Source organism: Cyanistes caeruleus, unplaced genomic scaffold (genome assembly GCF_971803275.1).
Source record: "Cyanistes caeruleus unplaced genomic scaffold, bCyaCae1.hap1.1 HAP1_SUPER_30, whole genome shotgun sequence".
In the NCBI taxonomy this organism is placed as follows: Eukaryota; Metazoa; Chordata; class Aves; order Passeriformes; family Paridae; genus Cyanistes; species Cyanistes caeruleus.
In genome coordinates this window covers 3,572,655-3,593,828 of record NW_028256295.1, presented here as the reverse complement: position 1 = coordinate 3,593,828, position 21,174 = coordinate 3,572,655, and the positions used below count along the sequence as shown (strand labels likewise).

General features: G+C 51.0%; 2 protein-coding genes across 2 annotated transcripts in view; both read right to left on the bottom strand.

Moving 5' to 3' along the window:
- LOC147645325 (uncharacterized) overlaps positions 1-21,174 on the bottom strand; it is a 141,538-nt gene that overhangs the window by 24,821 nt on the left and 95,543 nt on the right. The gene's annotated exons all lie outside the window — the stretch shown is intronic.
- On the bottom strand, positions 783-14,561 carry LOC147645332 (serine/threonine-protein kinase pim-1-like). The gene is made up of 10 exons (XM_086874770.1): positions 14,549-14,561; positions 6,381-6,745; positions 6,220-6,270; positions 5,649-6,015; positions 4,952-5,128; positions 4,548-4,695; positions 4,139-4,358; positions 3,457-3,591; positions 2,611-3,170; positions 783-2,563 (listed from the first exon to the last, which is right to left on the bottom strand). Exons 1-6 carry the CDS (start codon positions 14,559-14,561, stop codon positions 4,589-4,591), a joined length of 1,080 nt encoding a protein of 359 aa, XP_086730896.1. The 3' UTR covers positions 783-2,563; positions 2,611-3,170; positions 3,457-3,591; positions 4,139-4,358; positions 4,548-4,588.

The window sequence follows — 21,174 nt, the reverse complement described above, 5'->3', positions numbered from 1 at the left end:
TTATGAGCAGTTTAATAACAAGAAAAAAAAATGATATAGTTTAGTGAATTGAATACAAGAATCCAATTTAATAGAAGAATACAATTTAGTGGATTGAATAGCAATTTGTTATAGAAGGAATACAATTTAGTAAAAGAGTACAATTTAGTGAATATATACACATATATATATATATACACATATGCATATATATATATGAATATATATATGAATATAGCTTGCCAGTAAATATGATTAAAGCATAAGCAAAACTGACCGGGGTATGGAAAGGGCTTCTCAACACCCTTACTTATGAAAAAAATCAATTCTAACTAAACTTATATACTGTATACTTACAAATATTCATTCATGTTTCCAGTAAGCCTCATCTTATTTCTGATTATTTAATTTTACATCACTATTCTTCATGGTGCATGCCTCAATTGTTTCTAGGGGGTCTTCAGTCTTCTTTTGGTGGTCTTTTGACGAAGGCTTACACTCATCCTCGTTGTCCTCTGGATAACCTTACAGGCTGTGCATGTGTCCTAAGCATTGTGTTATGTAAATAAGCATTGTGCTCCACTAATTAATCTTATATTTTATAATTTTCAGGCCCTATACCTAAAGTCATTCCAACTTTATCCATCTCAAGGTTGATTTTGTCTTAGGACATTCCTTATCTCAAAACTACATCCTGTACCTTAATTTTAACATGTAACATCTGCAGAGGGGTACATCTGCTTTGTAACACCAATTCCCTTGATTGCTCCTAATAATAACTTTCCAAATAGTTACACTTTAGATAGGACAAATCATTTCCATTTATTACAGGAGGGTGTGAAAACAGGAGCATTGTTTGGTGTGGCCTCCTCTCTGCCTTTCACACCTTTCAGTGCTTTGAGCCAGCCAAGAGCTTTCTCCAGGAGTGCAATGAAGCAGCTGTTCCTGCTCCCAGCTCTGGCTCTTCCCAGTCTCTGCCCCTGCCAGGTTTTGTCCCTCTTGCTGTGCCCTCTGTTCCCCCAGGGGGCTGCCCCAGGCTGAGGGATCAGATGCAGGCACTGCTGCTGCTCCCTGGGGACCAGCCCCAGTTTGGTTGTTGCTGGCAGTGCCAGCAGAAGCGGTGGCTGGAGCAGCGGGTGCTGACAGTGGCCCAAGGCCCGGGGCTGGAGGGGTCCCTGGGCTGGGGCTGGGAGGGAGCTGCCCCCTGTTCTCCCTCTGCCTCCCGCAGAGCTGGGCCGGGCACAAGTGGGGCAGCAGAGCCAACAGGGAGCCTGCGAGTCTCTTGCAGCCGTGCCTGCTCAGAGTTTGGCCTTGGAGCTTCAGGTGGACAAAGGCAGCTGCTCTGCTCCCTCTGCGTGTGCCCGTGTTCAGCAGTGCTGCTCCATCAGTCTGTGCCCAGCAACGGGGAAAAGCCTCAGCCCTGCAGGGCCAGGAGCTGCCGGGCTCTGCCTGAGCAGCTCAGCCAGCGGGAAGGGAGCTGCTCCACACGGGAACCAGGAGCAAAGGACGTGCCTTTTCTAGGACATGTCTTATGTATAAAAAAACCCAAAACATAATAACAAGAAACAAAAAACAAAAAACAAAACAAAACAAAAAAAACACCAAAAAAAAAAAGAAAGATAAAAATTACCCTCAAATGTGTAGTGAAAAATGTTCTATAACTCCGAAGTAAGAAAGAGGTAACTGATCTTTTGAAAAAGAGAACTCAGCTTTGGTTTTAGTTCCTTAGTTTGCATACGTGCTAGTGGAAAGGATCCATTAGCTGCCTTCTTTTACAGATTTGATGGATGTTTTCCAATATTAAGATATTTTGCACTGCAGTTAAAGGAATAGGAAATTGAAATACATGCTCTTCATGACTATGTCTTGAGTGTAAATATTTTGCAGTTTGAAACTTGGACCTAAAGTGTTGCAAATGGAAGTGATAAATGCCAATGGACTGAGGGAATGCAGCTTTTCCTATGGGATGTGCAGCACTCCAAGGACTTCCTCAGTGGGGCTGTGGCTGCTTGGAGCTTTGTCCTGTGCCACTCTGGGATGTCATGAAATGGGACTTCACCTGCCACCAGCCCAGGTCACGCTCTGCCACCCCAGCTCCTTGGACCTTGTGTCCCCAAAGAAGACACAAGGTGTTTCTGCTGCTCCACCTTTGCACAGATCCACAGAGAGCTGGGATTATCCCAAGTCTCGTGTCTCCACTGTGCCATATTCCTAAAGAACCAGCAGCCCATCCCGACGAATATGGTGAGTTATGTGGGTGGTTGTCAGCTCCCTTTCCTGCCTAGAAATCCTGAAACTGCTTCTAAATGCTGTTCCCTTCAGCTCTTGGACACCTACTGACACAGAGCTGGGAAAAAAATGCCCTGGCCATGGCTTACAAGGTGAGTTCTGCCAAAGTTAGAGCTCTGTGGGAAATCTCTATCCATCCCTATCCTTTTAATATATCTGTATGTGGGGGTGTGCATGGATGTGTCTTGGATGGAAAGGAAGGAGTGTGCAAACAACGTGACTGACACTTTCACTCTCTGTGTTCATTCCATACTCATGGGTACAAAGATATTATAGAAACCTTTGCAAGGACCTTCTGTCCATGGCTACAGAGACATCCAAGAGCCCCTGGCACAGACAGACCCTTCTGTCCATGGATACAGAGACATCCAAGAGCCCCTGGCACAGACAGACCCTTCTGTCCATGGATACAGAGACATCCAAGAGCCCCTGGCACAGACAGACATTGCTGCTCTTCAGCCACTGACAGGATGAGTCCCTGAGACTGGAGCTTGGCCTTCCTCGTGGTGAGGGGCATCAAGGAAGGCTGCAGTGTGATGGAGACTGTGATGGGCTGGGAACTCACTGGGGGAAAGGAGGGAGCAGTTGTGAAGTAAAAGGCAGGTGGGGGAGAGAACTGTTCAGAGAAGGGCTGAGCTACAGCTTGAGCAAAATGAAAAAATGTCATTTGGGGTCATCCCAGAGGGATTTCATTTCAGAAGTCATGGAACAAGTTTAATTTTTGGGGGGTGTCATGTTTTCCCTTGGAGGTGGACACTGTGCAGACTTGAGCTGCATTGCCAAAATGCTCAAAGTCTCTGCTGCAGGTCACAGCGTTTCTTCTTTGGCTGATCCCGGCCCGGTGCTGAGCCCAGCAGAGCCCTGGCAGAGCCCAGAGCAGCCTCAGCATCCGCAGAGCCCGGCTGCAAGGAGAGAAAGCAGAAACCGCCCGTCAGCTGAAGGCTCCTGTCCCCTTGTCCCAGCCAGCCGCGGTGCCCAGGCCATGCTGGCCGTGCTCAGAGCTGGGCCCAAAGCTGCCCATCACTGCTGCCTTGGGGAGCAGAGCAGGAGGGCAGGACATGTGCCCAGCCTGCAGCCAGCCACGGCAGATCCAGCCCCTCAGCAGCTGCCCAGAGCGGGATGCTCCTGTGCCCGCTGCCATCTCCCAAAAGCTCTTGTCCCACCCATGCCAAGGAGATGAGGACCCACCTCACACCATCCGCTGCCACAAGAAAAGCTGGTCCCAAACGATGTCCTCAGTCTTCTCCAAGGGCACGGCCCATCCACGCCACAGCTGGTCCCAAGCACTTCCTGATCCAGACTGGACCCCACCTGGAACGCTTCCTTTAGAAACACAAACAACAAATTAATGAAAATAGGTTACAGACAAAAAGGGGAAACAAGAAAAATGGTAAAAAATCTTATGTCTGACAGGAGCTTGAGCAAGGCCCAACCCCTACATTCTGGGGAAAAACCCACCCATGGGTGAGGGAAGCCCATGCTTTCTCCCTTTCCCCCTGCACTGTCCCCCAAAATCACGGTGATCCCAAAGCAAAGCAGGGGAGTGGAGCAGCCCAAGCCCTTCCTTGCCTGCACAGCAAAGCAGCCGTGCTCAGGTTCTGGAGTCCCACCTGTGCTCCTGCCATGGGGGTTTGTTTGTGTCGGGCTGGCTGCCCCAGCCCCAGCCCGGGGCACGGTGGGTGCTGGGGGCTGTTGGCAGGGCCAGGATCCCACTCCCATTTCGTCACCACCCCAGCCCACGCCCCCAGCCCTGCCAAAAACCAGCTGGGCAGCCACTGAGGAATCAGTTGCATCTGCCCCAGCAAAGGGGAAACCTTTGGTTCCCAGCCAATGCACAAATCTGGGAGCATCCCCCTGGGTCTGGACTTACCTGAAAATTCTCTGTGGAGCCTGGCTTTGAAGAAGGTGCCAGAATCAAAGTCCATCATCGCCAGCTCCCGCTGGCCAGGTGGAGGAAGAGGTTGTCATCCTTGCTGTTGTCCTCCATGTCTCCAGCAGCAGCAGCAGCAGCCCCACCTGGTGCAGCTTCTCCAGGGCCTCCTTCTTCCCTGGGGTGACACCAGGCTGTCAGGATTCTGCCCAGGGCCCGGCTGTCAGTGAACCAGGACAGGCAAAACCAGCTCAGATGGTGCCCACCAGTGCTGGGCAGAGCAGCTCAGCTCCAGCACAAGGGCTGTGTGTTCCCATTCGATGACCCCAGTGCAGTGACACAGGCAGGACAAAAAAGTCTGGGTTTCTTTGCTGCTGATTGCCAGGGCATGTGTGGAGCTGTAACTTACCAGGTCCCTGCATCACTGTGCCTGTGGCTCTCTCCCTTCTTCTAGGGCTGATGAATATCCTGCATCCAGGGATCACAGGACAGGTCTTCTAATGAGGGCCTGTCCAAGGAGTTCAGGGATAAACACCACCTGATCAGAATCTGGCAGTCTGGGGAGAGAAACCACAAACCACTGGTCAGTTGGAGAAGGCTCCTGTTGGCTTTGCCCCACTATTCCCGTGCCCAGGCCACGCTGGATGTGCTCAGAGCTGGGCCTAAACTTTCCCATCAATTCTTTGTTTTGGAGGAGAGCAGGAGAGCAGGACATGTGCCACCTCCTCAGCAGCTGCCAGAGCGGGATGCTCACGAGCCCGCTGCTGTCTCCCAACACTGGTGTTCCCCCCGTGCCCAGAGATGAGGATCCACCTTGGGAGAGCCGTTGTGGCAGCGGGAGCTGGCCCCATCTGATGTTCCTGCCCCTCCTGAAAGGGTGCTCCCCGCAGACCATCTCGTGCAGCAGGATGCCCAGGGACCAGACGGTCGCTGCCTCGCCATGGTACCAGCCGAAGTCGTTCCATTCCGGGGGGCTGTATGACGGTGTTCCTATGGAATATGGATGGAGCTCATCAGGGGGATGCTGCTGCTCCCAGAGCCTGGCCCCAGCATCCCTGGGCATGTGGGGGCTGCCCCAGTGGCACACGGGGTGACCTGCTGCTCTCTCGCCAGCACCTGGGACTTGGGTACAAACTTGGGGTTGGAAAAGAAGCCACTGGTGCTGGAAGAGGGCAGCAGAAACCCTGGCAAGGCCCGACCATGACACACAAAGGGAAATACCCACTCAGTGCTGGGGAAAAACCACACCCACATCCTCCCTGCTGGCATTGCCCAAAAAATATCTTGAACCAAGGCAAACCAGGTGAGCAGAGCAGTCCAAGCCCATTCTCACCTGTACACCAAACCAGCTGGTGCACAGGTTCTGGCTCCCCCTCTCTGCTACTCCCACCCACAGGGGATTTTGTCAGGCTGGCTGCCCCAGCCCCAGTCCTGGGAGAATCCCTGCTGCCACACCCAGGTTGGGCCAGGAGATGCCAGGACCGGGATCACCACCCCTGTGTGGGCTCACCTGCAAATTGAGTGTAGGCTGTGTCCTGCAGGTAGGTGCCACAGCCGAAGTCGATCAGTTTTGCCTCGCCGGTGTCCAGGTCTACCAAGACGTTCTCAGGTTTGATATCTCGGTGCAGGACCCCGCAGCTGGTGCAGTGCCGCACGGCCGCCAGCACCTGCTGGAACAGCTCCCGCGCCTCTTCCTCGGACAGGAACCTCCGTGCCCGAATGAAACGCCGCAGGTCCTGACACCGCTCCGGGCGCTCCAGCACCATCACGATGGTGTTGGGGAGCTCAAACCATTCCAGCAGCTGCACCACACCGGGGAAGCCTGTGGACACCTTGTCCAGCAGCACTATCTCCAGGGGTGCGCTGGTGCCGTCGGGCTGCGGGAGGAGCACGGTGCCGTCAGTGGGGCTGAGGCCGTGCCAGGGCTCGGGAAGCCCTCAGCCAGCCCGGGATGCTCTGTGCCCTCCGCCGGCCCCACGCCCGCTCTCCCTCCAGGTGTCCTGGCGGCTCCCAGCCTGCCGGGCCCCGGCTCATCCCCGCCCGGCACGGCCCGGCTTCTGCCGCTGGCCCCGCTCACTCACCAGCTCGCCCCAGTGCCGGACGCGGTTCCGTGGCACCTTTTTGATGGCCACCTGCAAGCCAAAGGGAACAGCGGATTCAGCTCGCCGCCCACCGTGTCCAGCCCCATCCTCCTCCTCCGCCCCCTCCTCCTCCTCCGCCCGCCGCCGGCCCCTCTGCTCACCGGGAGTCCGTCCGAGAGCCGAGTGGCCGCAAAAACTCTGCCAAAGCCGCCGCGCCCCAGCAGTGACCCCACTCGGTAGCGCTGCTGCAGGGCCTGCTGCGCCTTCCCTGGGGAAGAGACGCGGCCGTCAGTGCTCGGCCCGGGGCCAGGAACGGCCCCCGAGCGCTCCCCGAGCTCCCCGGGCCGGGCACCCGCAGGCGTTCCCTCATTGGAACGCGACAGCGGCGGAGCTCGGGCCGGGGAAGCCGCAGCGGAGGCGGCGGCAGCGGCCGCACCGCCTGTGTCCTCCGCGGGCCCCGGGAGGAGCCGGGGCCGGGGCCGGGGCCGGGGCCGGGGCCGGGGCCGGGGCCGGGGTCGGGGCCGGGCTCCGGCCAGGCGGAGCCAAAGGGCAGCGATGCCGCCCCAGCCCCTGGCACTGATGCCCGCCCAGCACAGCCAGAGCCAGCACAGCCAGAGCTGGGCGGAGGCGAGACCGCGGAGGGACGGCCGGGGCCGGGGACGGGGCCGGGGCCGGGGACGGGGCCGGGGCCGGGCTGGGGGCATGGCCCGGGCGGGCACGGGGAGAGAGAACCTGGAAGAGGAGGGGACACAGGAAAAGGGAGACCGGGAGAGGATGCGGGACAGTGGGAGAGGGAGAAGAGAGACAGAAATTGATAAATTTGCTCCTGTCGCTGCTTTCGCCGCTGCTGCTGCTGCTGCTGCTGCCGCCGCTGCCGCTGCAACTGAAGCCCCGGGGCCGTTTGTCCCCGTGTCCGTTTGTCCGTTGCCCGCTCGGCCCCGCCCCGAGCCCCGCGCTCCCCGGGCAGCCCCTGAGCCTGGCCAAACACGGCAACTTTGCCCTGCTGAGCCAAGAGCCAGAGTCTGGACTCCTGCACAGGGGCACAGCAATGCCCTTGGCTGCTGCTGTGCCTTGTCCCTGCTGAGGCTCAGACACCGTCTGAGCACATTCCCTGAATGCAGAATTTGTACCTGAGCCGAGCACTGCACTTGTGTCTCCAGCATTGCTTTCCAAGGAAAACAGGGCAAGGCAAACTGGCTATAGCTCAGGGTATTTTACAGTGTCTAAAACTTGCCAAGTCTCAGATCTTAGAGGTGAGAGCCATTTGGAATGAATGCGATGGAGAAACAGTGCAAGATGGAAAAGGGAAACATAAAAATAAATAGAGAAAAATAGAGAAAAACATATTGGTTGTTTCTTTGGATTTTATTTTCATTTCTTAAAAAAGCCGTTTCAATTTTCCCAGAATCTTCTCCCCAGTCCCGTCTGTTCTTTCCAAAAACCTGTCCTGGAGAACAAGGCGCAGCTCCTGTCACAAGATGTGCCCCCAGCTGCAGCTTCTCTTGGCTTCCCACACTGTGAGTGCAGCACAACTCTTGCAGCAAAGCAGGACAAATGTTTGAAGAACTTGACAACTTGTTCTTTCTTTTCCTTGTGCACTGGGGAGTTGTGCCATTGGTGAGGTTTTCATTGTTCCTCTTCTACCCAAAGAAAACATGATGGGCTGCCAGGAATTGTTGGGGAATACAAGCCTGGCTGAATGTGGAGAAAGAATCTCCAGAGCCTGCAGCCAGCAGTGGAGAGCTCATCATTCCAACAGCCCCATGGACATCTGGAAAGTGATCTGGAACATGAAGATGGGCTGACAGAGGGAGTTTGTTTCTGTGTTCAGTTGAGATGATTCTACATCTCTTGCACTGGGAGAAATCAAGAGCACAATCAGTTGATGATAAGCAGCAGAACATGATAAGCTGGAGCTCTCAGTGGATGAGAGAAAGAATGTGAAAAGGAGAAATGCAGGGAATGACTTGGTGAACTTTGTGTGTAAGAAGGGTCATTTTTTCCTAATAATTCCCAATTCATTCCCTTTGCTTTTATCCTTTTAACAAGGCCAATTGCATCTCAGATTCCCGAAGAAATGAGAACCCTGAGCTTGTGGAGCTGCCTGAAAGGTGCCCTGTTCCTTTTTCTCTGCTGCTGCTCAGAAGAAACAATGAAGTGAATTGGGAAGTTCTGGTTTTTCTTTCTCCTGGAGGATTTTTTCATTTTATTTGCCACTGCAGAGGCAATTTCTGTGATGGCCTCTGTCAGTTGATTCTATTTCAGCAGCAGCAGCAGCAGCAACAGGGCTGTGTTTGAGCACTGCAAATGTGACCTGTGTGGCTTTAATTCCCCTCGACTTAGTGCTCAGGGACTTGGGAGCATTTTGATCTCTACTGATCATGATGCCTGAAACAAAAATCCTGAGTTCCCCGTGACAAAAGCACAGTGGGTAGCACTGACTGAAAGAGGCAATTGCAGCTGTACTGCTAAAATTCAGGTGGCAAGCAGAAGAGGGGCAAGAGCAGCCGGGATCTACAATTGCCAAGGCCAGGGCACCCACAGCCTCCTGCTGTCTCCTCAGGGTGAGTAAAACAGGGCTGAAAACAGCGCTGGATCCCGATCCTTTCTTCCTCTGAGGGCTGGCTGAGGGCAGCAGAGGCGGGCCCTGAGGAATCAGGGCTGTTTGCGGGGGATTGTTGCTGTAGGCCAGCATTGCCCTGGCAAAAGCCCTGGGAAGCCGAGGCAGGAGCAGGTGGGAAGGGCCGGCGCTGCTGCTGCTCCTGGCCGGGAGCCCCGGCCGGGCCGGGCCTGCGCCCGCTGCGCTGCGGCTGCTGCTGCTGCCAGAGCTGGGCGGGACTCGGGGACAGGGAATGGACACGGGGGGACAGCAAAGGCCTTGGGGGCTGCAGGGATGTTGGTGCTGGGGCCAGCGCCAGCACAGAGCTTCAGCCCGCAATGAACCCCGAGGGAAACGCTGGGGAAAGGCTCCATTCAGCCTTTCTTTACTCGGCGCTGTGAAGGGACCGAAATAAAAGGAGAGTGAGCAGGGCCCGACCCCTTCTCCTTTGGGAGGAGCCCCTGGGGCTGTGAGGGGCCGTGAGGGGAAATGAGAGGTTCTATGGGGCCATGAGAGATTCTATGGGGCCATGAGGGGCTGTGAGGGGAAATGAGGGGCCATGAAGGGACATGAGAGGCTGTGAGAGGTTCTATGAGGCCATGAGAGGTTCTGTGGGGCCATGAGAGGTAGTGAGGGGAAATGAGGGGCTGTGAGAGGTTCTATGGGGCCATGAGAGGTTCTGTGGGCTCATGAGGGGCTCATGAGGGCCCATGAGAAGCCTCAGCCCTGGCAGGAGGGGTCCCACCATGTCCCCAGGGCAGAGCAGCCGTGAGGGGCCGCGAGTGCAGATGTGGCAGTAGAGCGGGCTTGGGGCACCTCTGGGAAGGGATGAGACCCTTCCCCAGCTCCAAACCACACCAAACCCAGCATTAACAGGATGTTCCATCTTTAGAATCCACTGGCAACTTGGAAATGACTGTACAGTTTAATCCCAGTGGGAAAAGCAAGGGAATTTTCCCTGTGAGAGACATCCAGCCATTTTTATTCATGTCTAAGATTTAAAAGTCTTGACAGTGAAAAGTAATACTAATAAATAATAATAACAACAAGTTTATTTCTTGAATAATAATTCTTCTGAATCCAAACAATCAGCTCAGAAACATGTTTTTGTTTGTAATAGATTAGTAGTAAAGAAATAAATTGAAATAGATTTCATTTGTAATTCAGACATGTTTCATCCTTTTCCCCATTTCTGGTCTCCTTCCTCCAGGGTAATTTCCTTTACTCACCCACTTTCTAATAGGTAGAAGGGAGTTAAGCACACTGGAAAAGACAACAGCTCCTGTTTCCAAGGGAAGCAGCCACCACTCCAGGGAACCTGAATTGCCCCCAGGCACGTCTGCGCACTTGAAGGGTGAGCAGGTGCTGGGGACAGAGATCTCAAACTCCTTCTAAGGCTGTGAGAAACCCACCAGTGGCAAAGTATCATTGTGGGTCAGCTCCTGCTGAAATTCCATTCCCCCACACCCTCCAAATGGGCAGGCAGGGCTGGGCTCTGGCAGGGTTCAGTTTTGAGTGCCTTGTGCTCCCTGGCATGGAAGTGATCCTATGAACTCTGGTACTGATGGATTGTGGAATGGCTGCTGAAGGAGGAGGGGGAATCTCAGCAGACAGGAAAGTCTCTTCTTCTCCCTTCTCCCTGCAGAACCCCCTCTCCAAAGAGAAATGCCTGTGCTGGGTTTCCATGGCACCCCTTCCCTCAGCCCAGTGTCTGAGCCACTGTGTGCTCTGCAGGAGCCAAAGCCAGAGGAGTCCCAATATCAGTCACCCCACGGTCCCCACACAGCAGGAGAAAGCACTGCTTGCAGTGGGGCTGCTGATCTGTGACCCGTCCTGGTTCCATCCACCCCACTCCTCTCAGCCACAGGCACCAGAAGGATCCCAGGAAAGCCACAGTGCTCTACCAGATGCCAGGAGCACTCCCTGCTGTGGCCTCAGGGATGCTGGGTGACCTCGTGGATGAGGATCTGTGGCTGCTGATGGAATGTGTGGATGGAGGCCCTTGACAGGAGGTTGTTGGAGACACGTGTGGGGCTGAAGGAGAGATGGCAGCTGTCAGTGGGGAGGGCAGGGACCCCACTTGTGAGTCCATTGCCTTGGACACCCTCAGCCACAGGATGTCCAGGAAGTCACACAAGGCTTTGGCACTCTCAGCCTTCTTTCCCCCAAGTTCCTGCTTTCTGGACATTGACAGTAGAGAACCTTGCTTGTTTCTAGAACTAAAACAAAGATCCCAGATGGATCACACCTTGCTGGTTTTAGTCAGAAGCATCAGTGACCAAAAGTTGAATTTCCTTTTTTTGCTCACATCTTTGTTCCTTCTCAGTGTTCAGGCTGGGCTGTGGGGTGTCCTCATTTGCTGCATTTTCTGAGCTCCTCTTGGATCCTTTGAGCAATAGGTTGTGCCCTCTGAGGATCCTCTGTGCTCCTTGGTGACCCAGGAGAACCTTGCAGGCGGTTTTTGGGGGAGCTGCTGCTGTGATGTCACAGGAACGTTGCCGTGTCCTTGTGGTGTTCCCGTTGCTGTGGGGCACAGAGGCCTCAGTGTCAGAGCGGCTCTGGGCACCTGCTCATTGCCTGAGGATCCTCCTGCCCGAGGCATTCTCAGCAGCCAGCCCAGCCCCTGACGGGTGTCCTTCTGTCCTGGCAGGGGGACAGACAGTCTGCAGGTGTGTGCAGCACAGCCAAAATGATCCAGCAAGTGGTTGCTGCAGTTTGCACTCTGCACTCTGGGGCTTCTGATGGGTATTTTTTAACCCACTGGGCCCCTAAGTCGAGGATTTCCCCAGGTGCACCATATGTGCCTTTGGGATTGCTGTGGGCTTCCTGTTCTTCCTTTGGAACAGAGGTGATTCTGAAAGAAAATTGCCATTAAGATGCCATTTATTTGGGAAAGCTCTTGCCAACAACTTCTTAGAAAGGGGTTGTTTTTGGCCAGCAGGGTGTGCACAGCATTTGGAATGGAGCCTGGGGGGGTTCTGTTCCCCAAGAGGAGAGTCTGTGGCAGTGAACTCTGGCATTCCTCCCTCTGTTTGCTGGTCCAGCCAAAAACTGGACACAGCCTTGTATTTTGTGCTGTTCTCTTGCTTGCTGTGTGATCCAAACGGACTGTGGCTCCAGGAGGGAAGTTATGAAAGCAAAATGCTCTCTTGGCATTGACTTGTTGTGTGGGATTTTCCAGCAGAGGCAGCTTTTTCTCCTAACAGCATCTGGTTCAGGTGAAGGTCACCTCACACATGGATACTGGGAAGCTCCGTCTTCAGTGAGCAGGAAAGGAACCTTTGGTGTTCAGAGATCCCAGTTGTTCCCTTTCAACACCATCATGAGCCCAGTAAGCTCCAGTATGATCCTTGTCACAAGGCAGCACTCCCAGGATGGTCCCAGTTGCCTCTGGCTAGATCAACCCAGTCAGTCCCAGTATGATGCCATTGGCTCCCAGCACGCTCCCAGTTGCTCCCAGTCACCCCCAGTATGGGGGATGATGTGCATGGTGTGTTCCCAGTCATTCTCAGATACTCCTAGTATGAGTCCAGTCACTCCCAGTATGATCCAAAATTGGATTGCTGGGAGGCCTCATGGAATCCTGGAGACCATTGTGACACTCTAGGGCCCCATGGAACCGTGGTGACACCAGGTTGGCTGGGAGTGTTGATGTGCTGCAGGGTAGGAGGGCTCTGCACAGGGAGCTGGACAGGCTGGATCCAGGGCCCAAACCCAACAAGGTGAGGTTTAACAAGTCCAAGTGCCAGGTTCTGCACTTTGGCCACAACAACCCCTGCAGTGCTCCAGGCTGGGGACAGAGTGGCTGGACAGCAGCCAGGCAGAAAGGGAGCTGGGGCACGGATGGACAGCGGGCTGGGCATGAGCCAGCAGTGTGCCCAGGTGGCCAAGGAGGCCAATGGCTCCTGGCCTGGATCAGGAACAGTGTGGCCAGCAGGAGCAGGGCAGGGATTCCTCCCCTCTACTCTGCACTGGTTGGGCAGCACCTCGAGTGCTGTGTCCAGTTCTGGGCCCCCAATTTAGGAAGGCCATGGAGGGGCTGGAGCGTGTCCAGAGAAGGGCAACAAGGCTGGTGAGGGGTCTGGAGCACAAGTCCTGTAAGTGATAGTAAAAGGTCTCAAAATCTTAGAAAATTCGGGGACTTAGAAAGGAATTTAGGTTTGGAAAGGCCTTGGAAAAGTAGGCCCTGGGAAATGTTAGGCCTTGTACTTGCTAAAGATCAGGTCAAACTGCACCTGTGTAATCAGTAGATGATCATGATACAATTGTTAGATATGATTAGATATAATTATTGCTTAAAGAACATGAGGAACAATGTTAGGGGGCATGGGGGGATCATGAGAAATCCATGCTTGGGTAAAAACAATGCTTACAATAGAACAATGTAAGTTTAATAATTAATATGTAAGTTATATAATGATAGAGTATAAAAGATGTTCAGTTCCAAACCAAGATGGGTCAGATTTGGTACTGTGTACCCCTGACACCCAGAGCTCTTAATAAAGCACCTGCATATGATCATTTGTGATTATGTGTGTTCCTGAACACTAACCATTTCATCAAATTTTCCAGGAATTTTGTGAGATATTTGTGGGATGTTTCTGGAATTTGGTGGGATTTTGAGAAGATTTAGGGAATTTAGTGGAATGTTTCTGGAATTTTTTGGGATGTTTCTGGAATTTGGTAGGGTTTTGAGAAGACATGAAGAATTTTGAGGTATTTTTTAGATTGTGTGGAAATTCATAATAGTTTTGTGGGATGTGTCTGGAATTTTGTGGGACTTCTTTGGAATGTTGTGGAATTTTCTTAAATTTTGTGGGATTTTGAGGAGACTTGAAGAATTTTGAGGGATTTTTCTTAGAATGTGTGGAAATCTGTGGAGATTTTTTGGGATGCTACTGGAATTTGGTGGGGTTTTGAGAAGATTTCTGCAGTTTTGTGGTATTTTTTTCAGGAATTTTGAGGGATTTTGAGGAGACTTGAATTTTGTAGGATATTTCTTAGATTTTGTGGAAATTTGTGGAGATTTTGTGGGATGTTTCTGGAATTTGGTGGGGTTTTCAGAAAATTTAGGGAATTGTGTGGGATTTTTCTGCAATTTAGTGGGATTTTTCTGGAATTTTGTAGGATATTTTGGAGATTTTCTGAGAGTTTTGTGGAATTTTGAGGAGACATGAAGAATTTTGAGGTATTTTCTTAGGTTTTTGTGGAAATGTGTGGGGATTTTGTGAGATGTTTCTGGAATTTGTTGGGCTTTTGAAAAGATTTCCACAATTTTCTGGGATTTTTCTGCAATTTTGTGGGATTTTGTGGAGACTTGAAGAATTTTGTGGGATGTTTCTGGAATTTTGTGGGACTTTTTTGGAATGTTGTGGAATTTTCTTGAATTTAGTGGGATTTTGAGGAGACTTGGAGAATTCTGAGGGATTTTTCTTATAATGTGTGGAAATTTGTGGAGATTTTGTGGGATGTTTCTGGAATTTGTCAGGCTTTTGAGAAAATTTAGGGAATTTTGTGGGATGTTTCTAGAATTTTGTGGGATGTTTCAGGAATTTGGTAGGATTTCTGTGGTATTTTGTGGGATTTTTGTGGAATTTTGAGGGATTTTGAGGAGACTTGAAGAATTTTGAGGTATTTCTCTAGATTGTGTGGAAATTTGTAATAATTTTGTGGGATGTGTCTGGAATTTTGTGAAATATTGGGGAGACTTGAAAAATTTGGGGGTCCCACTCAACGTGTCCATGCACCCCCAGATTTCTTCCACAGCCCCCCTGTGATGGTGGAGGGTGGGGGCCGAGTGCTGGTGCCCCCCTGCCTGCAGCAGATCCAGCGGTGAGGGCAGTTCGGGGGGTCCCTCAGCATTTGGGGTCCCTGGGATTTGGGGTGACCCCCCGGCCCCCCCAGGATCTCCCTGAACACGCTGACGCTGCCCGTGCGCAGTGAGAAGGTTCAAACCTGGCACGGGGTCCCCAGCACTGCCACCCGCATTGCCCAGGTACCCCCAAACCTGCCGAGAACCCCCAAAGCCCCCGGGACACCCCAACCTCCCCTGATCCCAAACACATTCCTGGATGCTCCAAAAACTCCCCAAGACCGCAAAACTCCATACAGACCCCCCCAAACCCTTGCAGGACATCAAAATTCCCACAACACCTCCCCAGACCCCCTCAAGAAGGTTCATACGTGGCATGGGGTCCCCATCTCCATCACCAGCTGGCATCCCAAAACAGCCTTGGGACCCCCAATTCCACCCCTGGGATCGCCCAAATTCTCTCATCAGGACCCCTTGAGAACCCCCCAAAAACCACCATGGCCCCAAAACACCCAGAACTTCCGAAAATCCCCAGGAACTCCTCACCAAGGTTTATACCGAGCACGGGGACCCCATCGCCTTCATCGGCATCACCCAGGTACCCCCAAACCCCTCCCGGGACCCCCAACCCCTCCCGGGCTCCACTGCCGGAACCAACGGGAGCGGTGTTGCCCTTTTAAGAGGAGTTCCAGTGGGACCCGACAACACCGGGGGCCCTTAAAGCGGCCATGGTAGAGAGAACCCCCAAAATCCACCCTGGGGGACAAAACATCCCCTACAGGGGCTTGGGGTGTGGACACCCCTAAAAATGTCACTTAAAGCCGTCATGATCCCCCCTCAAAAGGGGCTTGTGGGGCTGCGGCCGCACAAACACCCTAAAATGGGGAGGAAAAAACACCCCTGTAGTGGTGGGATCCCCCCCAAAAAACCTGAAAAAGAGAAAAACTCCTCTTGAGAGGGGCCTGAAGACCCTGAAAGGCCCTGGAAGAGGGACAAGATCCCCTCCTGTGCTGGGGCCTCCCCGAGCCGGGAACTCTCCCGTTCCTGCACTCGGGGGAGCCCCGAACGACGGCGGCTCCTGGGCTGAGCCCCCCTCAGCCGGGGCTGCGGGGGGAACTGGGGGGGCTGGGACGGGGCTTGGGGCTCCTGGGGTGAACTGGGGGACCCTCAGTGCTCCCACCTCCCCCTGTTCCCCTGTCCCGCCCCGTTCCCATTGTTCCCCCAAAGCTCCGCTGCCCCCAGCTCGGTTTGGGGGGGACCCAGCCCTTTCCCATCGTGTCCCGGCCCGGCCCCGCTCACCCGAGGGCTCCGAACCACGCACAGGGACAGAGGAGGGACAGAGGAGGAGGAAGAGGAGGGACAGAGGAGGAGGAAGAGGAGGAGCAGGAGGAGGAAGAGCTGGAGCAGGCAGAGGAGGCTCCACCTGCGCTCCCCGCTCTCTGCATCTGCAGCTCCTTCGGGACCATCGCCCCCCATCCCGCAGGTGCCCGGGGAGGGGGAGCTCGCCCCAAATCCCCCGGGGCTCCCTGGCTTTGGGGTTTTTGGGGGGGATGTTTGGGGATGGCAGGGCTCCAGAGCCGAGCCGCAGATGCCCCTCGGGGGCACCCCGGGGGTCCCCGGGAGGTGTTTTTGGGGGGTCCCGGTGGCGGTGGCGGCAGAGCCCCGGCAAAGGGGCCGGGGGGATGCGGGTCCGGCATGGCCGGGAAAGGGGTTCGGGGCTCCCGGTGCCGGCAGTGGCTGCTCCCAGCATTGCCCAGTTGCTCCCCCCGTGTGGCTCCAGTTTCCTCTGCGCCCCACGATAAGCCAAATCACTCCCAGTCATTCCCTATTAGAGTACAATTTGTCTCCATTTTATCACATTTTTCCACATTTTTATCCAATTTTCCCCATTTTTATCCCATTTTTGCTCTATTTTCCTAATTTTTATCCTATTTTCATATAATTTTCGTCATTTTTATCCTAATTCTTATTTTTCACCAACTTTTCCCTCATTTTTTTTCCTTTTTCCTCCATTTCTGCCTTTTTTATCTCATTTTTCCGCAGTTTTCTCCATTTTTTCCTGATTTTTTTCCTATTTTTCCTCCACTCTTATTCAGTTTTTTCCCCATGTTTTCCTATTTTCCCCCCAATTTTTTTCCATTTTTAATCTATTTTTTTTCCCATTTCCCCATTTTACGCTATTTTTGCTCCATTTTTCCCCAGTTTTTTCCCCATGTTCTCTCCTATTATCCCCATTTTCTTCCATTTTTCTCCCATTTTTGCCTCATTTTTACCATTTTTATTCCCATTTTTACCCCAGTTTTCCCCATTTTTTCCCCCATTTTTATCCTGGTTTTATCTCATTTTTCCACAATTTTATCCCTATTTTCTTCCATTTCTTTCTCCCATGTTTCCCAATTTTTCCTCCATTTCCATCCCATTTTTTCCCTATTTTTTTTTGGTTTTGGCTCCATTTTCCCCCATTTTTCCTCCCGTTTTTCTCTTTCCTCCCTTTTTTTCTAGTTTTCCCCAACTTTTCCCCATTCTTCTTCAATTTCTATCTTATTTTTCCCCATTTCCCATTATCTTCGCCATTTAATTATCTCAAAAATTGAAATTTGGGGAAAAAAATAGAAATTTTGGTGGGGAAAAAAGGGTGCTTTGGGGGCAAAACTCCATGAATTTGAATCACAGCTTTCCCATGATTTTTCCATGATTTCCCCATGATTTCCAGCCAGAAGGAGGCGTGTGATTCATCTGAACATTCTGGAAGCTGGAAGAGGACCAGGCCATCAACCTTCCAAAAAATCTTGACCAGTTCATCCGCAATTCCACCTTTCCCCACTCCCCGGATTCCCAGGTCTGGAAATTCTTCTACGACCTCCCAGGTAGGCAATTCCCAAAATTCCATGGAAAAATGGGATAGGGGGATTTCATCCAGTTTTTTTTCCTGATTTTCCCCATTATTTTCCCCAATTTTTTTCTCTCTTTTTCTTTTTTTTTCTTAATTTTCCTGATTTTTCCGTCATTTTTCCCTGAATTTTTCCCAGTTTTTTCCCCATTTTTTTCCTGACTTTTTTTCCCTGATTTTTCCCCATTCCCAAAATTTTTTCTTTTCCACAACTTTTTCTTAAATTTTTCTTAAATTTTTCAGGCTTTTCCCATTTTTTCCCCATTTTTTCCCCATTTTTTCCCCTGATTTTCCCATTTTTTTTCCTGATTTGCCCCCAATTTTTTTCATTGTTTTTTCTGATTCCTTTCCCTGATTTTTTCCAGGTTTTATTCCCTTTTTCTTATTTTTTTCTCATTTTTCACAATTTTTTTCACATATTTTTCAAACTATTTTTCCTGATTTTTCCCTCTGATTTGTCGAAATATTTCCCCTTTTTTTCCTAATTTTTCCTGAATTTTTCCTGTTTGTTTCCTTGATATTTCCTAGTTTTTTCCCCAATTTTTCCCCCATTTTTCCAGTTTTTTCCCCACTTTCTTGTCCTCAGTTTTTATTTATTTTTTTCCTTGATTTTTCACTTTTTTTTTCTCAGTCTTCTTCCTCTTTCTTTTCCTGATTTTTCCGTTTTTTCCCAAATTTTTTCCTAAATTTTTTTCTTGATTTTCCCCCTCTTTTTCCTGATTTTTCCCTCTTCTTTTTGCAGCATCTTGCTGGTTATTCCCCAATTTTTTTCATAATTTGTCCCTGATTTTTCTCTGTATTTCTTAATTGTTTTACTGGTTTTTCCTGATTTTTTCCAGGTTTCTTCCCTCTCTTTTCTCGATTTTACCCAATATTTGCTCAATATTTTTCTAGATTTTCCCCATTATTCCCTGATTTTTCCTGACTATTTTCCTGATTTTTTTTTATGATTTCTTTTTCATTATTTTTTTATTTTTCTGATTTTTTTTCAATCTTTTCTCATTTTTTTTCTTAAGCTTTTCCTTGATTTTTGTGCTTTTTCCTGTTTTAATCCCATTTTTTTCCCCTGATTTTTCCCTTTTCCTTTCCCTAATCTTTCTGGTTTTCCCCAATTCTTTCCTGTTTTTTTTCATTATTTTTTTCTGATTTTTCCAGATTTTTTTATCCTTTTCCTGTTTGTTTCCCTGATTTTACACTGATTTTTTTTTTCCCCACATTTTTTCTCTGATTTTTTCCCAATTATTTTCCTTATTTTTTTGCAATTTTTTCTCAAATATTTCTGGGTTTTCCTTCATTTTTCCAACATTTTTCCTAATTTTTTCCTGATTTTTCCTGATTTTTCCCAGGGTCTTTTCAGCTTTCTTTTCCTGATATTTTCCCTGATTTCTCACAATTTTTCACAATTTTTTTCATGTATTTCCCATTTTTTCCTGATTCTTCTCTCTTCCTTTCCCAAATCGTTTCTAGGTTTTTCCCAATTTCTTCTCAAATTTCCCTAGTTTTTACCTGATTTTTCCTGTTTTTTTTCCTATTACTTTCTAGATTTTATTCCTCTTTCTTTTCTGGATTTTCCCCAATTTTTCCAAGTTCTTTCCCAGTTTTTTTCCTTATTTCTCCAATATTCTTTCCAATTTTCCCTGGTTTTTCATGATTTTTCCTTCTTTTCCTATTTTTCTGATTTTTCCCCCATTTTTTCTGATTTTTTCTGATTTTTCCTGATTTTTCCCAGATATTATCCACTTTCTTTTCCTGATTTTTCCCCCATTTTTCCCTTTTTTCCTTGAGTTTTCTCTTTTTTTCCCCCCAATTTTTCCTAGTTTTCCCCAATTTTTTGTCAAATTTACCCCTGTATTTCCCAAATTTTTCCCAATTTTTTCCTGATTTTTCCCTGATTTTTTTTTTTTTATTTTACCCTGATATTTTTCTGGTTTTCCCCTGAATTTTCCCTTTCATTTTCCTTGAATTTATCCTGCTTTTTTTCCCCAATTTTTGAGTTTCCTTCACATTCCCAGTCTGATCCCAGTAACTCCCAGTCTGATCCCAGTCACTCCCAGTCTAATCCCAGTCACTCCCAGTATGAGGCCAGTGGCCCCCAGTTGCTCCCTGGCAGTGCCAGTGTGACCCCAGTAGCCTCCAGTGGGATCCCTGGGACTCCCTGTCTCTCCCAGTATATCCCAGTCAGCCCCAGCACGCTCCCAGTCATTCCCAGCTCCTCCCAGTTGCTCTCAGCATGATTCCAGTTGTTCCCAGCCACTCCCAGTCAATCCCAGTATGATTCCAGTCACCCTCAGTGGGATCCCAGTCTCAGCCAGCAGGGACCCAGCTGCTCCCACTGGGATCCCAGTATGATCCCAGTTGAGTATGATCCCAGAATAGTTGCAATTCTTCCCAGTTCCTACCAGTGTGATCCCAGTTGTCCCTGGAATAGTCCCAGTCCATCTCAGCACGGTCCCACTCACTCCCAGTTTCTCCCAGTGTGGTTCCAGCTGTTCCCAGTATGGTCACAGTCACTCCCAGTATATCCCATGTGCCCTCAGCATGCTTGTGCTCATTCCCAAGGATTCCCAGTTGCCCCAGTAAGGTTCCAGTTACCCCAGTCCAAACCAGTCCCTGCCAGTGCTGCCACTCCTGGGATCCCCCAGCGCTCTCTGTGTTCCCTGGTCCCACATCTCCCCAGAGGAGCCCCAAGGGCTGGCAGTCCCCAGCCAGGGTCCCCAGCCAGCCCCAGGTTGGATCTGCAGCCCCCAATTTTCCCAGTTTCCCTCTCCTTTTCCCCGGGCCGGGTTCCCCCCGTCCCCAGCGGGTGGGAGCAGCGGAGAGCCCCGCGCTGCCCATCCCGACCTGTCCCGGCTCCATCCCCGCTCCTGCCGTGGGCTGTGAGGGGTTTGGGAACGGGGCACCGAGGGTGTCACTGCTCCTGGGGGAGGAGGGTGAGGGATGGAAGAGGAGGGAGGAAGAAGGAGAGAGAGAAGGGATGGAAGTAGGAGAAGGAGCTGGCGTTAGGGAGGAAGAGGAGTACAAAGGATGGAAGGGGAGGAGAGGGAGGAAGAGGAAGGACAAAGGATCAGGGAAAGGAGAAGGAACCACAAGGTCGAGCACTCCCTGAATTCATAGCCCCCTCCTGTGGGATCATCACCCACCATCCCACAGGTGATGGGGGAGTGAGAGCTTTGCCCGGATATCCTGGGGGGGTCCCTGGGTTGGGTTTGTTTTGCGGGCAGGGATGTTTGGAGAATGTGGAACTCCAAAGCTGAGCGGAAAATCCTACTTGGGGGGACATTGGGGGGTCTCACCATCCTTAAGTGGGGAGATGGAAACAGGGGGAACTTTTCAGATTCCTGGCACTCCCAGCAGCCTGGGGAGGGCAGGGACTGAGCAGACAGGGGAACCCCCAGTACAAGCGTGACCCCCGGCAGCTGGGACAGGGGGGAACCTCTGAACACCAAATGGGAGAGACCAGAGATGGGGAACTCCTGGGAAACATTTTCAGGGCTGAATCTTGGTGTTTGGGAGGTTTTTATAGACTCCAGAGGCTTGGTGACTTCTAGAGATGAACTTGCACAGGGGGAGCCCCCTAACCCAATGTGCCCATAAACTGTATTTTTCCCCAAACCAGGATTTCCCATTCCCAAACCTTGGCTGGATGGAGAAGGC

What these genes read in the sequence shown, in the direction of transcription:
- LOC147645332 (XM_086874770.1), bottom strand. An exon ending in GGCTCTCGGACGGACTCCCG is followed by an intron (nt 6,271 to 6,380) that starts GTGAGCAGAGGG and finishes TTTGGCTTGCAG; the next exon opens with GTGGCCATCAAAAAGGTGCC. An exon ending in AGCCTACACTCAATTTGCAG is followed by an intron (nt 5,129 to 5,648) that starts GTGAGCCCACAC and finishes CATATTCCATAG; the next exon opens with GAACACCGTCATACAGCCCC.